The 15,543-nt window shown below is 42.7% G+C and overlaps 1 protein-coding gene across 1 annotated transcript in view; it reads right to left on the bottom strand.

Annotated features, from left to right (window-relative positions):
- The window catches only part of khdrbs3 (KH domain containing, RNA binding, signal transduction associated 3), a gene marked incomplete at its 5' end in the record, with an annotated part of 76,059 nt that overhangs the window by 7,657 nt on the left and 52,859 nt on the right, over positions 1–15,543 (bottom strand). The window contains 2 exons of the mRNA XM_079288767.1: positions 4,937–5,019; positions 12,884–13,064. Coding sequence (XP_079144893.1) covers positions 4,937–5,019; positions 12,884–13,064 — 264 coding nt within the window. The remainder of the gene's footprint in view (positions 1–4,936; positions 5,020–12,883; positions 13,065–15,543) is intronic.

Here is a 15,543-nt window from a genome sequence, read left to right as displayed (position 1 = left end):
TCTGCAATCAGACACCCAGCATTTACTGACATTAGCATTTAGCTCACTACTGTGCCTAATACAACTGGAGCTTTGTGTGCGTATGTGTTGCTGATTTCAAAACGACTGACTTCAGTCGTTTTGGGGCTCTTTCAAGGAATTTGATTCTAAGCTGCTACATGATGAAACTCTTCTCCTCTGTTGCCCATCTCTTGTACTAAGAGGTACAGCCATTCCTCAAGGGGGTGTGACTGCCCTTTAAAACACTGTCACACAGCGTTCCTCGTGCCCTCGGGCCTCCGGGATCCAGCCTACGATGTGGCGTACCAAAGCGAGATGCCAGGGAAGGTGCGAGGTGTCAGCAGCCGGCTGTCTCTGAGGTGTCAGGTATGAAATAACGCTTTGATCGCACCCCGAGCTGCGAGAGACGACCACGCCGTGACCTCTCCAAAGCGTCCGGCCAGGGCCGTGCCACAGCTGTCATCCCTCTTATTTCCCTGCAGAGACGTCACCTTCGCTCTGCTGATGAAATTAAAGACGCTCTCCACACAAGCAGCCTCCTTGACCTTAGCACTCGATTGGTGCTGCAGCTTCCGATAACTCTCCTGAGATGAAACTCTCTGCTGCTTCTCCGGGACAAAAACAAGATGATGGCTCGGTGCTCTGTGTTGGATAAACACGGTAACGGGACGCTGTGATCTGGGAGCTGGCGGACCCGACTGCCACGGCTGTCACGCTGCGGTAACGTTCCACAAGGTTCCCCCAGGCGTCAGCTCTCTTCTGAAAGATGTAAATGTCGCTAAATGTCTTCACGGCGTCTGAAAAGAGCTTTTTAGCTGAAGTCGCATGTCTTTTGGTTGTGAGCGACAAATTCTCCCTTCAAATTGAATTATGTCTAAACGACTCAATTCTGGCTGTCCTGTGTGTACAGTGTAGGGACACAGGTTGTCTTCTCTTTGTCAGTGGTTACTGTGTTTTTCCTCTGTTGGCGGTAATGTGCAGTAAAATCCAGTACCATTCAGTACCACTGCCCAACAGTGACAGTAGCATACAATAGATGTATAATAAAGTAAAACATTACAGCCAGTATGTGTGTTTGCCTTATGCAACTATATCATTGAAAAAATGATGCGATTCACAGTTTTTCTTGGCTGTAATTCAGAAAAATATATCTAATTGTTGACTTTAAAAACACCTGTCTGACAGCTTTGGTACGACTTACAGAATGTCTCTGCTCAAACTCTAATCTCACTCTCAGGGCGTCAAATACCAATGCTTTGTAGCGCCTCTCTGAGTCTGATACCAGCACATAAGGCACCGTTTATCGTCTGTATGAGATGCACTGGGCATTAAACTGACTCCAAAGTAAACCCATCTGTGTCATTATTTAACACAGAGACACAGACATAGCATCCTCCCTATGATTGACACCTGAAGAAGACAAGGCAAAACGTTGGTAAATCATTGAATTCGTTTTTGCATCATGTGTGCGACTGTATTCGTTTACACATCAATGGGTCAAACCGACACAGGACTTTTAAGTCAGAGGGCCGGCGTTCGTGTCCCATCTTTCATCAGAAGTTGAGTGATCTTCCCTGACGAAGTTATGTCACAGGACTCGATGCCACCGAGTCACATTACGTAACATCCGTAGCTTGTGTTACATTGCAAGCGTACTTCATTTAAGCCAAACCATGTTTTTACGAACTAACACGACCGCTTCAGGGTCAAGATGATGTGCAAAAGCCTGCCACCGGTGGCAAAATATGACGAGTAGGGATGTGATCTTGTTGTGAAACGAAGGATCTGCCTTAATATTTGCTTTTAATTATTGATAGTTAAGCACATTTTGCTGAGAAGAATACTTTTGACCATTTTACTTCGTCAACTGTCCCGTACTTCTTTCATGCTCGGCACCATGTGGGCTCTCTGACTACTGGTAGTGCTGTGGTGGGTGTCTGTTTCTATCTCGTTCATGTTTTTAAGTCCCGCAAATCCCGTTGCCAAGGGTCTCAAAAATATTTGTTTGCCAATTATGATAATCAATTATCACAATCTTCTGATGGCGGACCAACTAATTCATAGAGTCCTCTCTATGGTGATGCTGTGTCCAATGTGGAACGTGAGGACAAACCCACATTACCTCGGATAGCAAGATAGCTGTGTTTAATCACGAGTAGCTAAATGTATTTCATGTTTTATGGACACATATTTCAAGATAATTAAGGCATCAGTGAATCCACTGATGCAGCATAACAATCTTTTTATGAGCAAAAGCCTTTTTTAAACCCTCCTCTTCCTTTCCCTTCCTGTTCACAAATGGCAGGCCTGTTTCTAACATAAGCCACCGGGGTAATACCATGACAGAGAGACTGTAAATTGTTCTGCTTGTTATCCTCCGGCAGCTGAAATCCTGCCACGCAGTCGGAGCTCAGATTGGTGACTGGGAGCTCCTTAGGCGCGAGAAACATTGTTAGGAGACTTCTAGTCCACATTCACGCACAAACACACTCACCGGCACACTCTCCTCGAGGCCCTGCTGCAGCTGGGACCTGCTATGGCTTTTCCTCGGGCTCGGGGTGAAAATAATGCACCGTTGTCCATCAAAAAGCTAAATAGGCTTGTGACTGTGAAGAGGGAACTATGGCGGGACGGGATTGTGTTCCAGTATTGATTGCAGAAGCTAAAAAGCAATAATTAAAAGGTACTAAATGGATAACCCGTCTATTATGTACATCATTTCTTATGTTCTGACTGTAGGAGCAAACAAAGGGAAAACAAAGAGAACATGCCAAACAATACATCTTGTATTTTCAGACAAATTCAAAGGTTGGTCAAATGACAAATATTGCATGAAGCTTATGTTGTACAGATGCACAATGTCAGCCGGCAGTACCACTAACTTTTAAACTAAATCCAGGACGCAGAAATAAGAGAAGAAGTAAGTGAATCAGCTGTCTCTGGAGGCAAAGGCTTCCATGTCTGGGCCCTATTAGCTGCTTTGTTTCCCACCAGATAACAGACATGAAAATCTCTCGGAGTCGACCCAGCCTCCAGCCTTCATATGATGGACTTCAGCCACCCGCCACCTTTACCGAGACACCCCCACCATTATTCACGAGGATGCTTATAAAACAAAAAGCTGCAGATTCCTGAGGCGGACCTGCGTTTCCCCCAGCGAGCACAACCACCGACACTTCAAGATACAACCCTCAGTGTGGTAGAGAGGAAGAGGAGTGTGTGTGTGTGTGTGTGTGTGATCTGGCCCCAGAAAAAGAGATCGCACAAAAGATGGATGAAGCCTGGATGACATACATCCTGACACCTCAACAAAAGACAACATCGACCACCGTGCTCCACAAAAGCCAAAGGACAGAATAATGTTATTTTTTTTTTCTCTGTCTGTTTTCATCTTTTCCAGCTGCTGCCAATACAATCCAATTTTTTTTGACAGACTAAATGTTGCAACTTCACATTTTCTTTGAAGTGGCACAGACATAAATGTCGCACATTGTGTGCTGATGAAACAGAGTTGGCACCAACACACCGAAGAGAAAGCCTTTGACTCTGTGCGGCTTGTAGAGTGTTATCGCTCCCTGGATATAAGAAAATCAATATTTTGCATTTAGCTGTGTTTAACTCTTTGTTAAATGGAGCAACGCATCACTAAGGCTGTTTATTTTGCGTCGACATAAAATGACATTGAGCAAAATACACCTTTAGCTATATATTTAGAGGGTGATGAAAACAAAGGATACTATGTTTAACGTAATGTGCTGGCACGTCGCTGAGTCTGGTGCGGTTGGTTTATTCCCAAAACAAAGTTAGAGATTTTGCCGTGCACCCAACCTTTTCGACTCTTCTAAATGTACCGCATCGGTTTTTAAGTGGAATTCAAGGTGAAAGTTATCTTTTTATGAGTTGATCTTAAAAGACAACTTAAAGGTCAGTTAAAACATTTCACACTTCACAAAGTACTTCATTAACGCAGACTGTTCTTTCCCGTTTCAAGCAGGGCAGAAAATGAGCATAAATGACTCCTAACAGCTCAAGCACCATTATCCAGCTGTTCGCAAATCTCAAGTTTACCGCATGTTCTCCCACATTTACTCCAGCCCAAATGGCCAGACTGCAGCGGATGTTCTTCCCTCAGATGCTGCTCATCAATTTGTATGAATATAACTCATATTATTTTTATTCAGTGCTCTCACTCAAGCTGTAAGGAGTCCTGCCATTGTCATGTTTTTGCTCTGGTATGGACTCTAAAGGGTACTATGATGATAACGCAGTTCAATTGGAGTCATTTATTCTTCATTAGTGCACTCAGTTTACGAGGTACACCTATCTAAAGATAATGCATTCTAATACAACGCACCTGCAATAACTTCCCCTTCCAGAAGCTTATTGTGTTCAGTTGTTGTTGAAACTGTTTCTGAGAGGTGTTGGTTGAACTTCATGTTCATTTGGGAGGATTTTTCTCGTGCTGCTGTTGAGTTGAGTTGAATTGCGTGAAGAGGTGTTTCTGGTAATCAGCCTACCCTCATTGATGGAAACAGGGTGTTGTTACAATCATTAAAAAGCAATATGTGCTTACGTGCAGTAGCTAGAGCAGCATTGAAGTGCTAATGCGAGTTAATAATGTGCTGACCTACTCTACTTATGTTAGCTCCACAGGTTTGTACGTATAAATGTAACGTTTTAGAAACGCTTATCTCCTTCCAACCTCTCCCGGTAACGAGTATCACCATGACCAGCTCCAAATCCACGAAACAAGCTTAGACGTGAGGGAAATCTGGAAACCATTGCATTGAGAGTCTACAGAGCAGAGCTGGATACTTGTCCGGACCTGGACGATGCGACGCTATGATTGGCCAGTCTGTGTTCAAGGGGCGGGACTTGGCAAAAGGTCACAAAAGCCTTAAAGAAAGGGGGATGTGGCAATAAGAGCAGAACTCACTTTTGTCCTTGATTGCTGTAGTTGTTGTCATACGATTCATATCCTTGGTCATCATAAGTCGTTCCGTAGTCCTCGTCATATTCCTGAAGTAACACAGACAAAATGCAATCAGTTAGACGTGGTGCAGATGTGGTACAGATGTGGTGCAACCTGTTGTAGAGCGATGAGGTTGAGAAGGCATGTGTTGGATAAGAGCTGCTGTGTGCTGCACCGTTTGGTTAAATGACTTCAGAACAATTTCAGCATCATTTTACCAAACCATTGTATTCTACTTTGGACATTTTCTTCACCATCAAATGCTTACGGGGTAGTACGTTTCTACAACACATTGCAATACACGGAAGCCTTCAACTGAGCACAGATGTAGGTCAAACTGCTTGATGTGCTGCTGTTGGTATAACAGCCCATATGCAGCACCATTAAAAGCAGCCTGACTGACAGTGGGATGCAAAGAGTCTCACCGTGGCAACGTTTCAACACCACCTCAAAGGATGAGCCTTGAACATCTGTTTGTGTTCCAGCAATCTGCCCCGTCCCCCCTCTGCACTCCACCCAGGCTCCCGCCAAGAGGAACATCAAAGCGAACCAGTGCCGCACCCGTCCTAATTTGGGATAAATGGGACTTATGTTCCACAAAAGGCGTCGACCCCTAGCGACACATCTCTCATCCCCCCGCACACTTCTTGGCTAATTCCATCTGCCCCTGATTTGCATGCTTGAAATGAATGTCTGTGAGATTTAGCACCAGAAGAAAATGCTCATCACGTCCATATTATTATTGAGGCCCTAATTCCTGATTAGAAACATGCATTTGCCAAATGACAGCATTTGAATTGACTCTTTCATCTTTAATCCTCCAGCAACGAAGTACATGTGAAGATGTGAAGTAGAACTCCTCTCAACAAAGAGGCCCGGATGTTGTAATACATCAATGCTTTGTGGGTAAAACACAGCACATGTTTTATTTCACTATGGGGGAAAAACCTGGCAGGTACATTTTAGGGATCACTTTCATACGCTCAAACCTCTCCTTGGTCATCCCTTTGGGTGGCTTTCAAGAGTTGTTAGTATTTCCTTTGTTGTTTGCATGTGAGTGGGAGGTTTGTTTGTTTTTGTGGAAAAACTCCATCTATTTGTCTAGAGGTAGCTCAAGGGGAATTTAAATCCCTCCTCGCGTTTGTAACTCTGCAGTTACGGGAGCTTTTCCAAAGTCAGCAATTCCCCATGCTAATGCAAGGACTAAGTTTAGTCACCAACTGTACGTTTGAAAATATTAAACCCCTTGAACGTTTTTATAATCGGCAGGAAAAGTAGTACTGAAAAAATGTGCAATTTTCTCCAAAGGGATGTAATTAATAAAAACACTTATTAACAGGCAGATTAACTTTGATTTGCTCTTTCCAATCCGAACCTTTTACTGCTCAATGGAACATCAAGGAGGATTGTGGACGGGATTTCTGGAGGGAAGAGGCTCGAACAAGGCAATCTAAAAAACAATAGGCGGAGGAATTATGAAACTTTGAAACACGCAGTAGTAATGCTGCTTGTAGTCATAGAATAATACATATCTAAAAAAATCATGTTACTGCTCAACTTAATGCAATCAAGCTGTACAATAAAAACTACCATTGTGAAGGTAAAAGTTTATACTTCATTACTCTGAAGGGTGGGCTAACTAAACACATGTATGCATTTGTGTGTAAAGGTTGTGTGCACAGGGATATCACACCTAGAGGTACATTAAATATATTTACACATACACTGCACAGTAACAGTTCTGGATTCAAAATGTTTCATTCAAGTGACATTTTCCCACATATATACAGGATGGGCATCAGATTACCATCAGCTGTACTTTATCTATGCATTTTGAATACTTTAGCATTTCAAAGTGTTGAAAATACCCAGTGCAACGTACACTGTCTGCGCAAAGCCACAGCTTAAGTTTTTGAAGCTAGGAAATGTCACCTCATTTGAAATTGAAATGACGTCTTTGTTTTTGTCAGAAACACGCATGTTTTTGTCACAAAACTCTAGGGATCATCTATATTTCACTATATTTAAATCTAATAGTCTCTGTTATAACTATTGCAGAGTGGAATAAATGAGCAGGGTTATGAATATAGAATGATAAGAATCTCGACAGGAGCAAAAGCATGCAGCTGTGATCGTGCAGGCCGCCTCAGTTGCCAAGTAAAATATTTTCTTTGAGTGTAAAAACACGAGGACAGTCAAAAAAAGGCTTAATTAATTCAATTTCCTTCTGCATAAGAAATAACTAATTAAATGTGTTTTTCACACATTTCTGATGTTCCTATGTTCAGGAGGCGGCAAGGAGACAATTAAGGTGTTAATGCAATTTAAAATCTAGTTTTCCAAACTATCAGAAACCTGCAGCTCTGATACTCTTGGTACTCAAGGATTACGCAGGGCAGAAATGTTATTATTGTTAATATGTTTCTATTCCTGTCGTAACTTCAAAAATCTCTGGTTAATTACTTTATATAATTCATACTGTACACATGATATAAAGATAAGCTGTTGGAACCTTATTTGTCTTAATTGAGTTTATGCTTTGTGACCTATGACCTACTCAACAGTGAAGCTGTACTTGTCACAGTACTCAAGTGAAATCACCAACAGTTGATGTTGCCAGGAGAACCACCGCGAGTCACTCAATTAAAAAATGTTCATCCCCTCAACCAGCAAAATCAATGAGAGAAAATCTCTGCACATTTGACAATTTGGCCAGGTGATCATCAGGTGACCAAAATGAAAAAAGGTTCATCCTCTGGGGAGCATGAACGTGAAGTAATTAATGACAATCTGACATTGTGAAAAATTGTGAAGTGTGGCATGAAAGTTGGAGTAGAGGACATTGGGGGGGGGGGGGGGGGTTGGTTAAACATTGAAATGAATCCTCTGGGACCATGAATATCAAATACTAATTCCACAGAAACCCACCCAAGTAGATATCTAGGTAGCAAGGAAGTGTGAAAATGTTTACTGAAGTTTTGGGGAACTGTTCTCTTGGTGGTTAAAACACATTTCATTATAAGTAGCTGCTGAAATATCTGGACTAAAGCATCCTTCTCACATTACTGACATCAGCATTGTTCTGGGCCAACTGAACCTGAACAGATATCAGGCTGAACACAGCAGAACAGGCACTAGATACCCTGCTTAGTTTTCAGCACGAGCCATGTGCCATTAGTGCTAAGTGAGTCCTCCTCTCGTCTCAAAGACAACTCTCTCAAGGTGCTGTCCACTCACATTGGACTACACTGCCTGGCATTAAGGACCATATTAAACTTTAACAATGCCATGTTAGTTCCATTTGTTAGAGCAGCTACTCTTTAATTGAGTTACAAGCAAGCTGAGAGCAGACACATGCTCTGTTTATAAATCACACTGGCACATTGAAAATGGCTCTTTTCTTTGGTGTCTGACACAAAGAACAACAGCTTTAAAATGGGAAGCGGTCGGTGATGGTGGTGTGAGTGAAGCTATTTTAACATCTGATGTGTTTGTATTGATATACCATTTACCCAAAATATCTTGGAGAGCACAATAGCACGACAATACTGCGACAGCGCTGTGTTTCCAACACTAAACAGGATTAGTGTGACAGCGAGAGGTTGGGGGGGGGCAGCTCCTAAGTGAGTCTTTCATTTGTATGCCAGTGGATGGCTGAGAGGCGTGTTGTTAAAAGATAAGGACTGGCCTCTGAGGCCACTGCAGACTAACAGAGGGCCTGGCACTGCATGTTACAACAGCGGTATCACAGCCGCTCCACTGTGCTCTACAATACCAGTGTAACAGATAGGAAGCCACTGTCACCCAGAGCAGGCTTGTCAGGCGCTGGATTTGTTCCCTGCACACTGTACTGAATCCAAATGGGTTTAGCAACACGCTGTACTCACATTATGAACTTTGCCGACAACCGCGAATGCTGCGTGGCCCGCGTTTAAACCCGTATGGTGTCACAAATGCAAAACAGCAAAGCGAGAACATTAAGCAAATCAAAAGAAGAAGAAAAGCCCTGTTCTTCCCGGATGACTTCAGCACAATACCATCTGGTCAAAGACAAAAGTCTTGTCTCTGCACAGCTGTGCCACACATTCCTCCTATAACGTCTTAGCAATAAAAGCAAAATAAGACCACGTGATGTTGCTCAAAGAAAACAAAGAACGCAGTATCTGTAACCCTCGGTCATCCGTCTTGCTCTCAAAATTTCTCAAAGCTACGTGTCATTTATTCTGCTCTTCCTGCCAGCATATTTCAGAACGCTGACAAGGCTGGAATTTGCTGAAGCTTTTTCCGCTGCAGGGGAAGAAATACGACTCAAGCTATCAGATTGAGGACGGCAAAAAAGTTGGCCCATGCATCAAGTTGAAGTATCACAAACCTGTGCACACTTGACAAATGTCGTAGCGTTCCTCAGTCTTACTTTACCACCTTTTGTTTTTGATCTTTTGGCTACGTTTTAAATAAAGCTTATTCACACCTGTCAAGTAGTATCAGGGGCATCAGGGGCTTTTTGTAGTGAGGTGGTTCTATGAAGGGATTCTACAAAACCATCATGTGAGATATTCATAATGTATTGTCGTTGTTTTACTCCAACTGTTATAACAGTAATGTAAGAGTCTACAGCCACTCTGTAACGTCAGCATGCTAACATGCTCCCAATGACAGTGTTACACTGATGCTGAGCAGGTGAAATGTTTCACATCTTCATTTAGCGTGTTAGCATGCTAACATTTGCCGATTAGCCCTAAGCTGGAAGTACAGCCCAGGCTGAATGACATGCCATTCGTTTTGCAGGTGTTTGCTCATAAACCAAAGTATTCTACAGAGTTAAAATATGACCTACTGGTGGCAGGGGACCGCCAGAGTCATTGTAATTCACCCTCTGCTTGCCATGAATACCTCTACAAAATTTCATTGCCATATTTCTTGGAGATGTTTAAAAGTATTTCACTGCATAGTTGAAAAATGTAAGCTGCTGGTGGCGCTACATGACACATTAAGATTCATCCTCTGGGCACCATGAATATTTGTACCACTTTTCATGGCAAATCACCAAGTGGTGGGCTGACCCACCAAGCAACATTGCCATCTCATACTGCTGGCATTGCTAATACAATTGTGAGAATAAAAAATGAGATGTGCATAGATGTGCCTGTAATGTGTGGAAATCGAAGCAATTATTACAAATCACAGGTTGTGTCCCACGTGGATGGGTTTCAATCGTCTCTTCATGACTGGTCTCGCCTGCCACAGCAGTTGGATGCAGCTTCTTTATGACTATATCTGAAATATTTTCCATATAGAACATGATTCAATTAACAATGCCTGGCTCTGAAAAGGACTGGACATGCGGAGAGGGGGATGCTTTTTTTTAATGCCACAACACTCAGCGAGGACCCACAGTGCTGTGAACGGATTACTGTATCTGGAGGATTTAACATAAACGACACCAACCCACGTGCATTGCACATTTCTTTGTCTTCTCACCCAGGAGAATTAAGCTTCTGTGTGAACAAAAACAAACACACTTACATACAGCTCGAGATTTAAGCATGAAACTGAAGTTCTGCTACCTCAATTAGCCTCCTTCATGCTGGCAGAGATGATATAGAACAAAAAAAGACGACATGCAGCCTCGTTTCTGTCATGAGAATTACATCATGTCTAATTGTTCTCCAACGGGATTAGCAGCAGGTAAGAAAGAGCTCTCAATGCACCTAATGAATTACATGAAATGAGATTTGGCTGCAATCATAGTAACCATTCAAGACTGATGGGCCTGCCTGCAGGACCGGATCACGGGATAATAGCATTTCTGTGATTTTGACTTGGTAACAATTGGATTTGGAGTCATTTGATGCGGATACAAACAGCTTTAACAGAGGGAGATTATGTCGAACAAAAAACATCCAGACAAAGATACTGTGTATCCATGCGTCATCATGACAAATGCACCAAAAGGTAACCTAGGTCTGGTGCTTTCAACGTGAACAAGAGAGACGAAGACAACGCCTCCAGCTGAACAAATGTTTTGGCCCGTGGCAATGCCTCGCAGCAAAAAGAGAACGATGGCAACATGCATAAGATTCAAATGTAAAAAAAAAAAAAAAACTTGCTTGGCATTTCATTGATGAACACAAGAGCCTATTTGTCAGAGCCTGATGGAGAACACTTGTCCTGGGATGGTGATGTATTCTGATGATACAGAGTCAAACTCATTCAGCTTCTAATTTGCAGCGATGTGGTTAGATTCATCATCCGGCAGATGTTGGGGGTCTTTTTTTCTCCACCCGAACACACAGGTGCGGGTGTCGGGGGACGCGGTTTACAACTGTGACAATGATGGGAAACAGCTGGTGCAGGAGTCATTCTCTACGACCTCCACGCATTTAAATTGCAACCTCCGAATAAACCTGTCAGATGTGGTTAGGTATGGGCTGCTGGGGCAATTTCCCAACGCAGGCCACCTCCTCGCTCCTTCTATCTGCTAAATATGCGGTGTTGATGCTGAAGTCCCTGGGGAACTTGCCTTGACAGTGCGGCGGGGGACTCTCTTGGCAAATGCACAAAGAGTCGACTCTAAGCCTAATATATTCATCTCTGGCAGCTGTTGATATTACAGACAGGTTCCCATAAGACTGTGCAGGTAAGCTAAAAGAACAAACCGCAATAATTCACACTCTGCTAACTCCTCATGTCGACAACACAAAAAACTTAATATGGCGGCGAACGACTCCTACAGGCTGATGTTTAAGCAGCTGTGCATATTTTGTGCTGAAATGGACATCTTTAGTTCACCCAACTGATGAAACAACATACTTTCTCACATGTCATGGTATGAAGTGATGCCACCCCAATACAATGGAGATAGGTGCAATTCCATCTGTGATGCTGACACCATTGAAATGAATACGTTTGAGAAAAGAACAGTCTCCCTGCTATTGTGGATAATTCAAAAATATTGCAGATAAGCTGTTTTCATTGGTTAGTACTACTTTCTAGAGGTGTACCGAGATGTCATTATCTGTGTCTCTGTGTCCAACCAACAACGCAATATGTCTCAAAGTGACTGAACATGGGTGTCGTTTATACGGGAGGTTGTGTTAAATCCGGCAAATGTCGTATTTTCCAACCTAATATTCATTGGCAGTGCACTTTCTGTAGCTTCAAAGCATCAAATTGATTTCATATTGGTAGATAATTAATGACGAAATATATTTCTACATCATCATACTCTCTCTTTTTTATGAACCCCACCTCCTACAGAACAACCACAGAATATTGCGATCACGTTTCAATAATGCAAATGAAATGACGAGTGAACTCAAACTCCTATGCGAGGATCTTATCTTGTGATATCGGATATCAGTCTGATGCCGACTCAACAAGCAGGATTGGGTGTCTTGTCAATAGGCTGATCTGGTATCAGATACCATTATTTATAATAAATAACAATTCAGCACATTTACATCGTTTTACAAAGTTAAGAACGCAATGTTTAAGCCAAGCGAGATGTTGCCTTGCACATAAAAGAATGCTCTCAGTCACTTCCACACAGTCAGGCATACAGCTTATTGGTTAAACACTGGTGTCTGATCGGTAAGCTGTATCGGCTGACACCTGAATCACAGGTAGCGACCACTGCTGCAGCAGCTCTGCCGTATTGATTTCATCCTGAAACGTATGCATTGTTGAGTCCTAATTATACGTCTTAACACTGTGGATAATAAAGGGGCACAGATTGTTTAGTCTATAAGAATGCCACAAAAGAATGAAAAATGGCTTGCACAAGCTCCCACAGCCCAAAAACAAGTTCTGATTTGCTTGTTTCGTCAGATATCCAGACATAAAACACAGAAAAGCAGCAGATTCCCACAACTGAAACACTGGATTAAGGTGTTTGTTTGTTATACTCACATATTCGCCATATGTGTCCTGAACTATGGGAGGAGCCGGCCGGTACCCAGCGGTTGGCGGGGCCCCTCTGGCTCTCTGAACCCCCCTCCCTCTGGAAGACGGAGCCCGGATGGGTGGGGCTCCTCTGGGTGCTGCTCCCCGGGGCACCGCTGCATGCAGTGGAGGAACTCCTCCTCGAGTCCTGACAAACGACACAAAACATCCGCTCAGGATTCGAGGAAAGAGCACAAAGTTAAATGCATTTCCGATCTCCCTTTTCTGAGGGGAGTGTGATGAGTTCTGTGAATTATTGGAGGGAGAAATAAATGTGTGTACATAGATGGGATGGATCAGGTAACATGCAGTATATCCTCTTTCTACACATGTTGATTTTGAAGCATTAAAAGATACTGTTACAAGTATAGTATTATCTATCATAAATATGAGACGCCAATGCACCCCAGGTCTTTATGATGAGGCGCTGTAATTTATTATGTTTGCAGTCAAGCTGCCTCGTCTACTTTCACTCCGGTTCGTGATTTCCGACATCCTCCGGAATGACTTGATAAAACCACAGCGGTGCATCTGATACATTCAGCGGCAGGTTACATGTGTAGGTGGAGAGACTGAGGAAAAGTGAGGGTGGAGGGCAAGTACCTCCAGTCGAGAAAAAGTGAGTCACGTCCATTACTCAAAACACAGCACGTCTTATGGCTGAATTGCTTTCCTGTCTGTTCAGTAAAAGGCAGATGACAAAACGGTGATGGACGTGTTCTTGTCTTGAAATGAAGCCCAACATTTTGACTGTGGGGAAGTGGAACACTAACCCAATTTTCCCCATTAATGTTTTACATACTGTGGTGCCAGTTTGGGGGTTTGGTTTTACCTTAACTGTTTCGGTAAACAGACATAATTCCCATCAAGCTCTGCTGCAAAATAGCGAGACACTGATGTATGTGCAGCCATGCAGATGAACTAACACAGAACCCAGAGTCTAAACTGCACTGTAATCATGATGGAAGCAGAGTCAAGCTGCTCTGTTGGAAACCAAAGGCAGCCTGACCTTGTGGTTTGGTAATGTGTTGTTTGAGCTTTTTACACCGACTGAGCTTCCTTTTAAAAGCCGTCAACTGATCTGAAGCAGCAGCAGAAAACCACCAAGGTCGCTTTTGTGATTATATTTCTGTGCTTTTTTCTTTTTTTTCGTTATTATTGGCAAAACATCACAGATTTGGGTCAGGAGGAGAAAAAAAAAGAAGGGAAGTCTCTCTTAATTCCCTGACTAAAGGGGAGGATGTTTACTTGATAGAAATGTGGACCACCCCTCAAGCGCAGCACTGAGAGTTGGTTCCTCTTTAATTCACTTCCAGCAACAGCGGCAATGAAAGACAAAGAGGAATATGTGAAAGCTACAATGAGTCACTCCAGAGCAGCGGCAACAATCAAAATCACATGTGAGTGAGAATATGTAGAGAAGTGACTTCCTGGTCAGGAGCCTATAGGACGTCCGTCTTATCACACAGGCATGCTAAATTGTAATTAGAGTGTCATTTAAAACGTAGCCAATGATATTGCGACTCAGAGCAATACAAACAGCCCGTCTCGGTGACCTTGTTTATCTGAGAATCTGATGAAAGAAGCGTTTTCTTTTGTAAACACAAAGAACTAACAACACGGCTCTTTGTGTTTGACGCAGAGAGACTTAACGTTTTCTAATGGCCACGAGTATTTTTTATTTGTAGTCTTGTGAGGTCTCAGAGGAGCTGGAATTAGTTTGTGTTCACAGGGAGCGTAGACGGGAGAGCATCTCCTGGAGACCATTTGCATAGACATAAAGGCTTTCATGCAAATGTGGCATTGCATCACTACCAAGCACTATTTACTATCATTTCTGTTTTTCTATTAAAGCTACTTGCTCACTTAATGGCCCCTCCGACCTATTTCAGCACACATGAACACTAGTCTCAGCTAAAATATGGCAGCATAGAAGAAACTATTATATTCACCAAATGTAAACTGCCTAAATCACAGTGTGTCAGTGAGAGTCCCTTGCCTCAGAAGCTCCAAATTAATTGATGTCACCTAAAACCAGTTCAATCAGGAGGCAGTTTAATGGCATCAAGTGCTGATGATGAGTAGATATGTACAGTATATCAGTGGCGGGCCGTGCATTTTATACCTGGGCTTCTGTGCTGTCCTACTGAGCTACGGTTATTTGTTTCTATTGGTGTAATAACACACATATTCGCATTAAACCGTTTGGTAAATAACCCCGCGACGACGGGATGCTTCGTCATTAACAGACGAGTCAGAATCAATGTAATTAACACAATGATAAGAACCAGTCACATAAAATATCAAGCATGACAAATCAATCCAGCAACACTGCAGCGCTAGAGCGCGAGCCATTCGTATTATTCATAAAAACAACACGATACACAAATGAACAGTTACTGCAGATGTAAAAAACAGCGGCCGGCGTCCGTTCGTAGCGCGTTCTGATAAATCTTATAAGTCCGTTCTTATAAATAGGTGTCAATTAATATGGATTATCCAGTATTGAATAATAGGCAAGGAGTAAAACATATGAATGGATGGAAGCCAAGAGGTGTGGCTGGGAATAAGTGATCATGAAAGAAAATGGGAGAGAACGAGTGAGATCGTCCCTTTGATTGAATTTT

The sequence above is a fragment of the Melanostigma gelatinosum genome (assembly GCF_949748355.1).
Source record: "Melanostigma gelatinosum genome assembly, chromosome: 17".
NCBI lineage: Eukaryota > Metazoa > Chordata > Actinopteri > Perciformes > Zoarcidae > Melanostigma > Melanostigma gelatinosum.
This window is presented reverse-complemented; position numbering and strand designations above follow the sequence as displayed.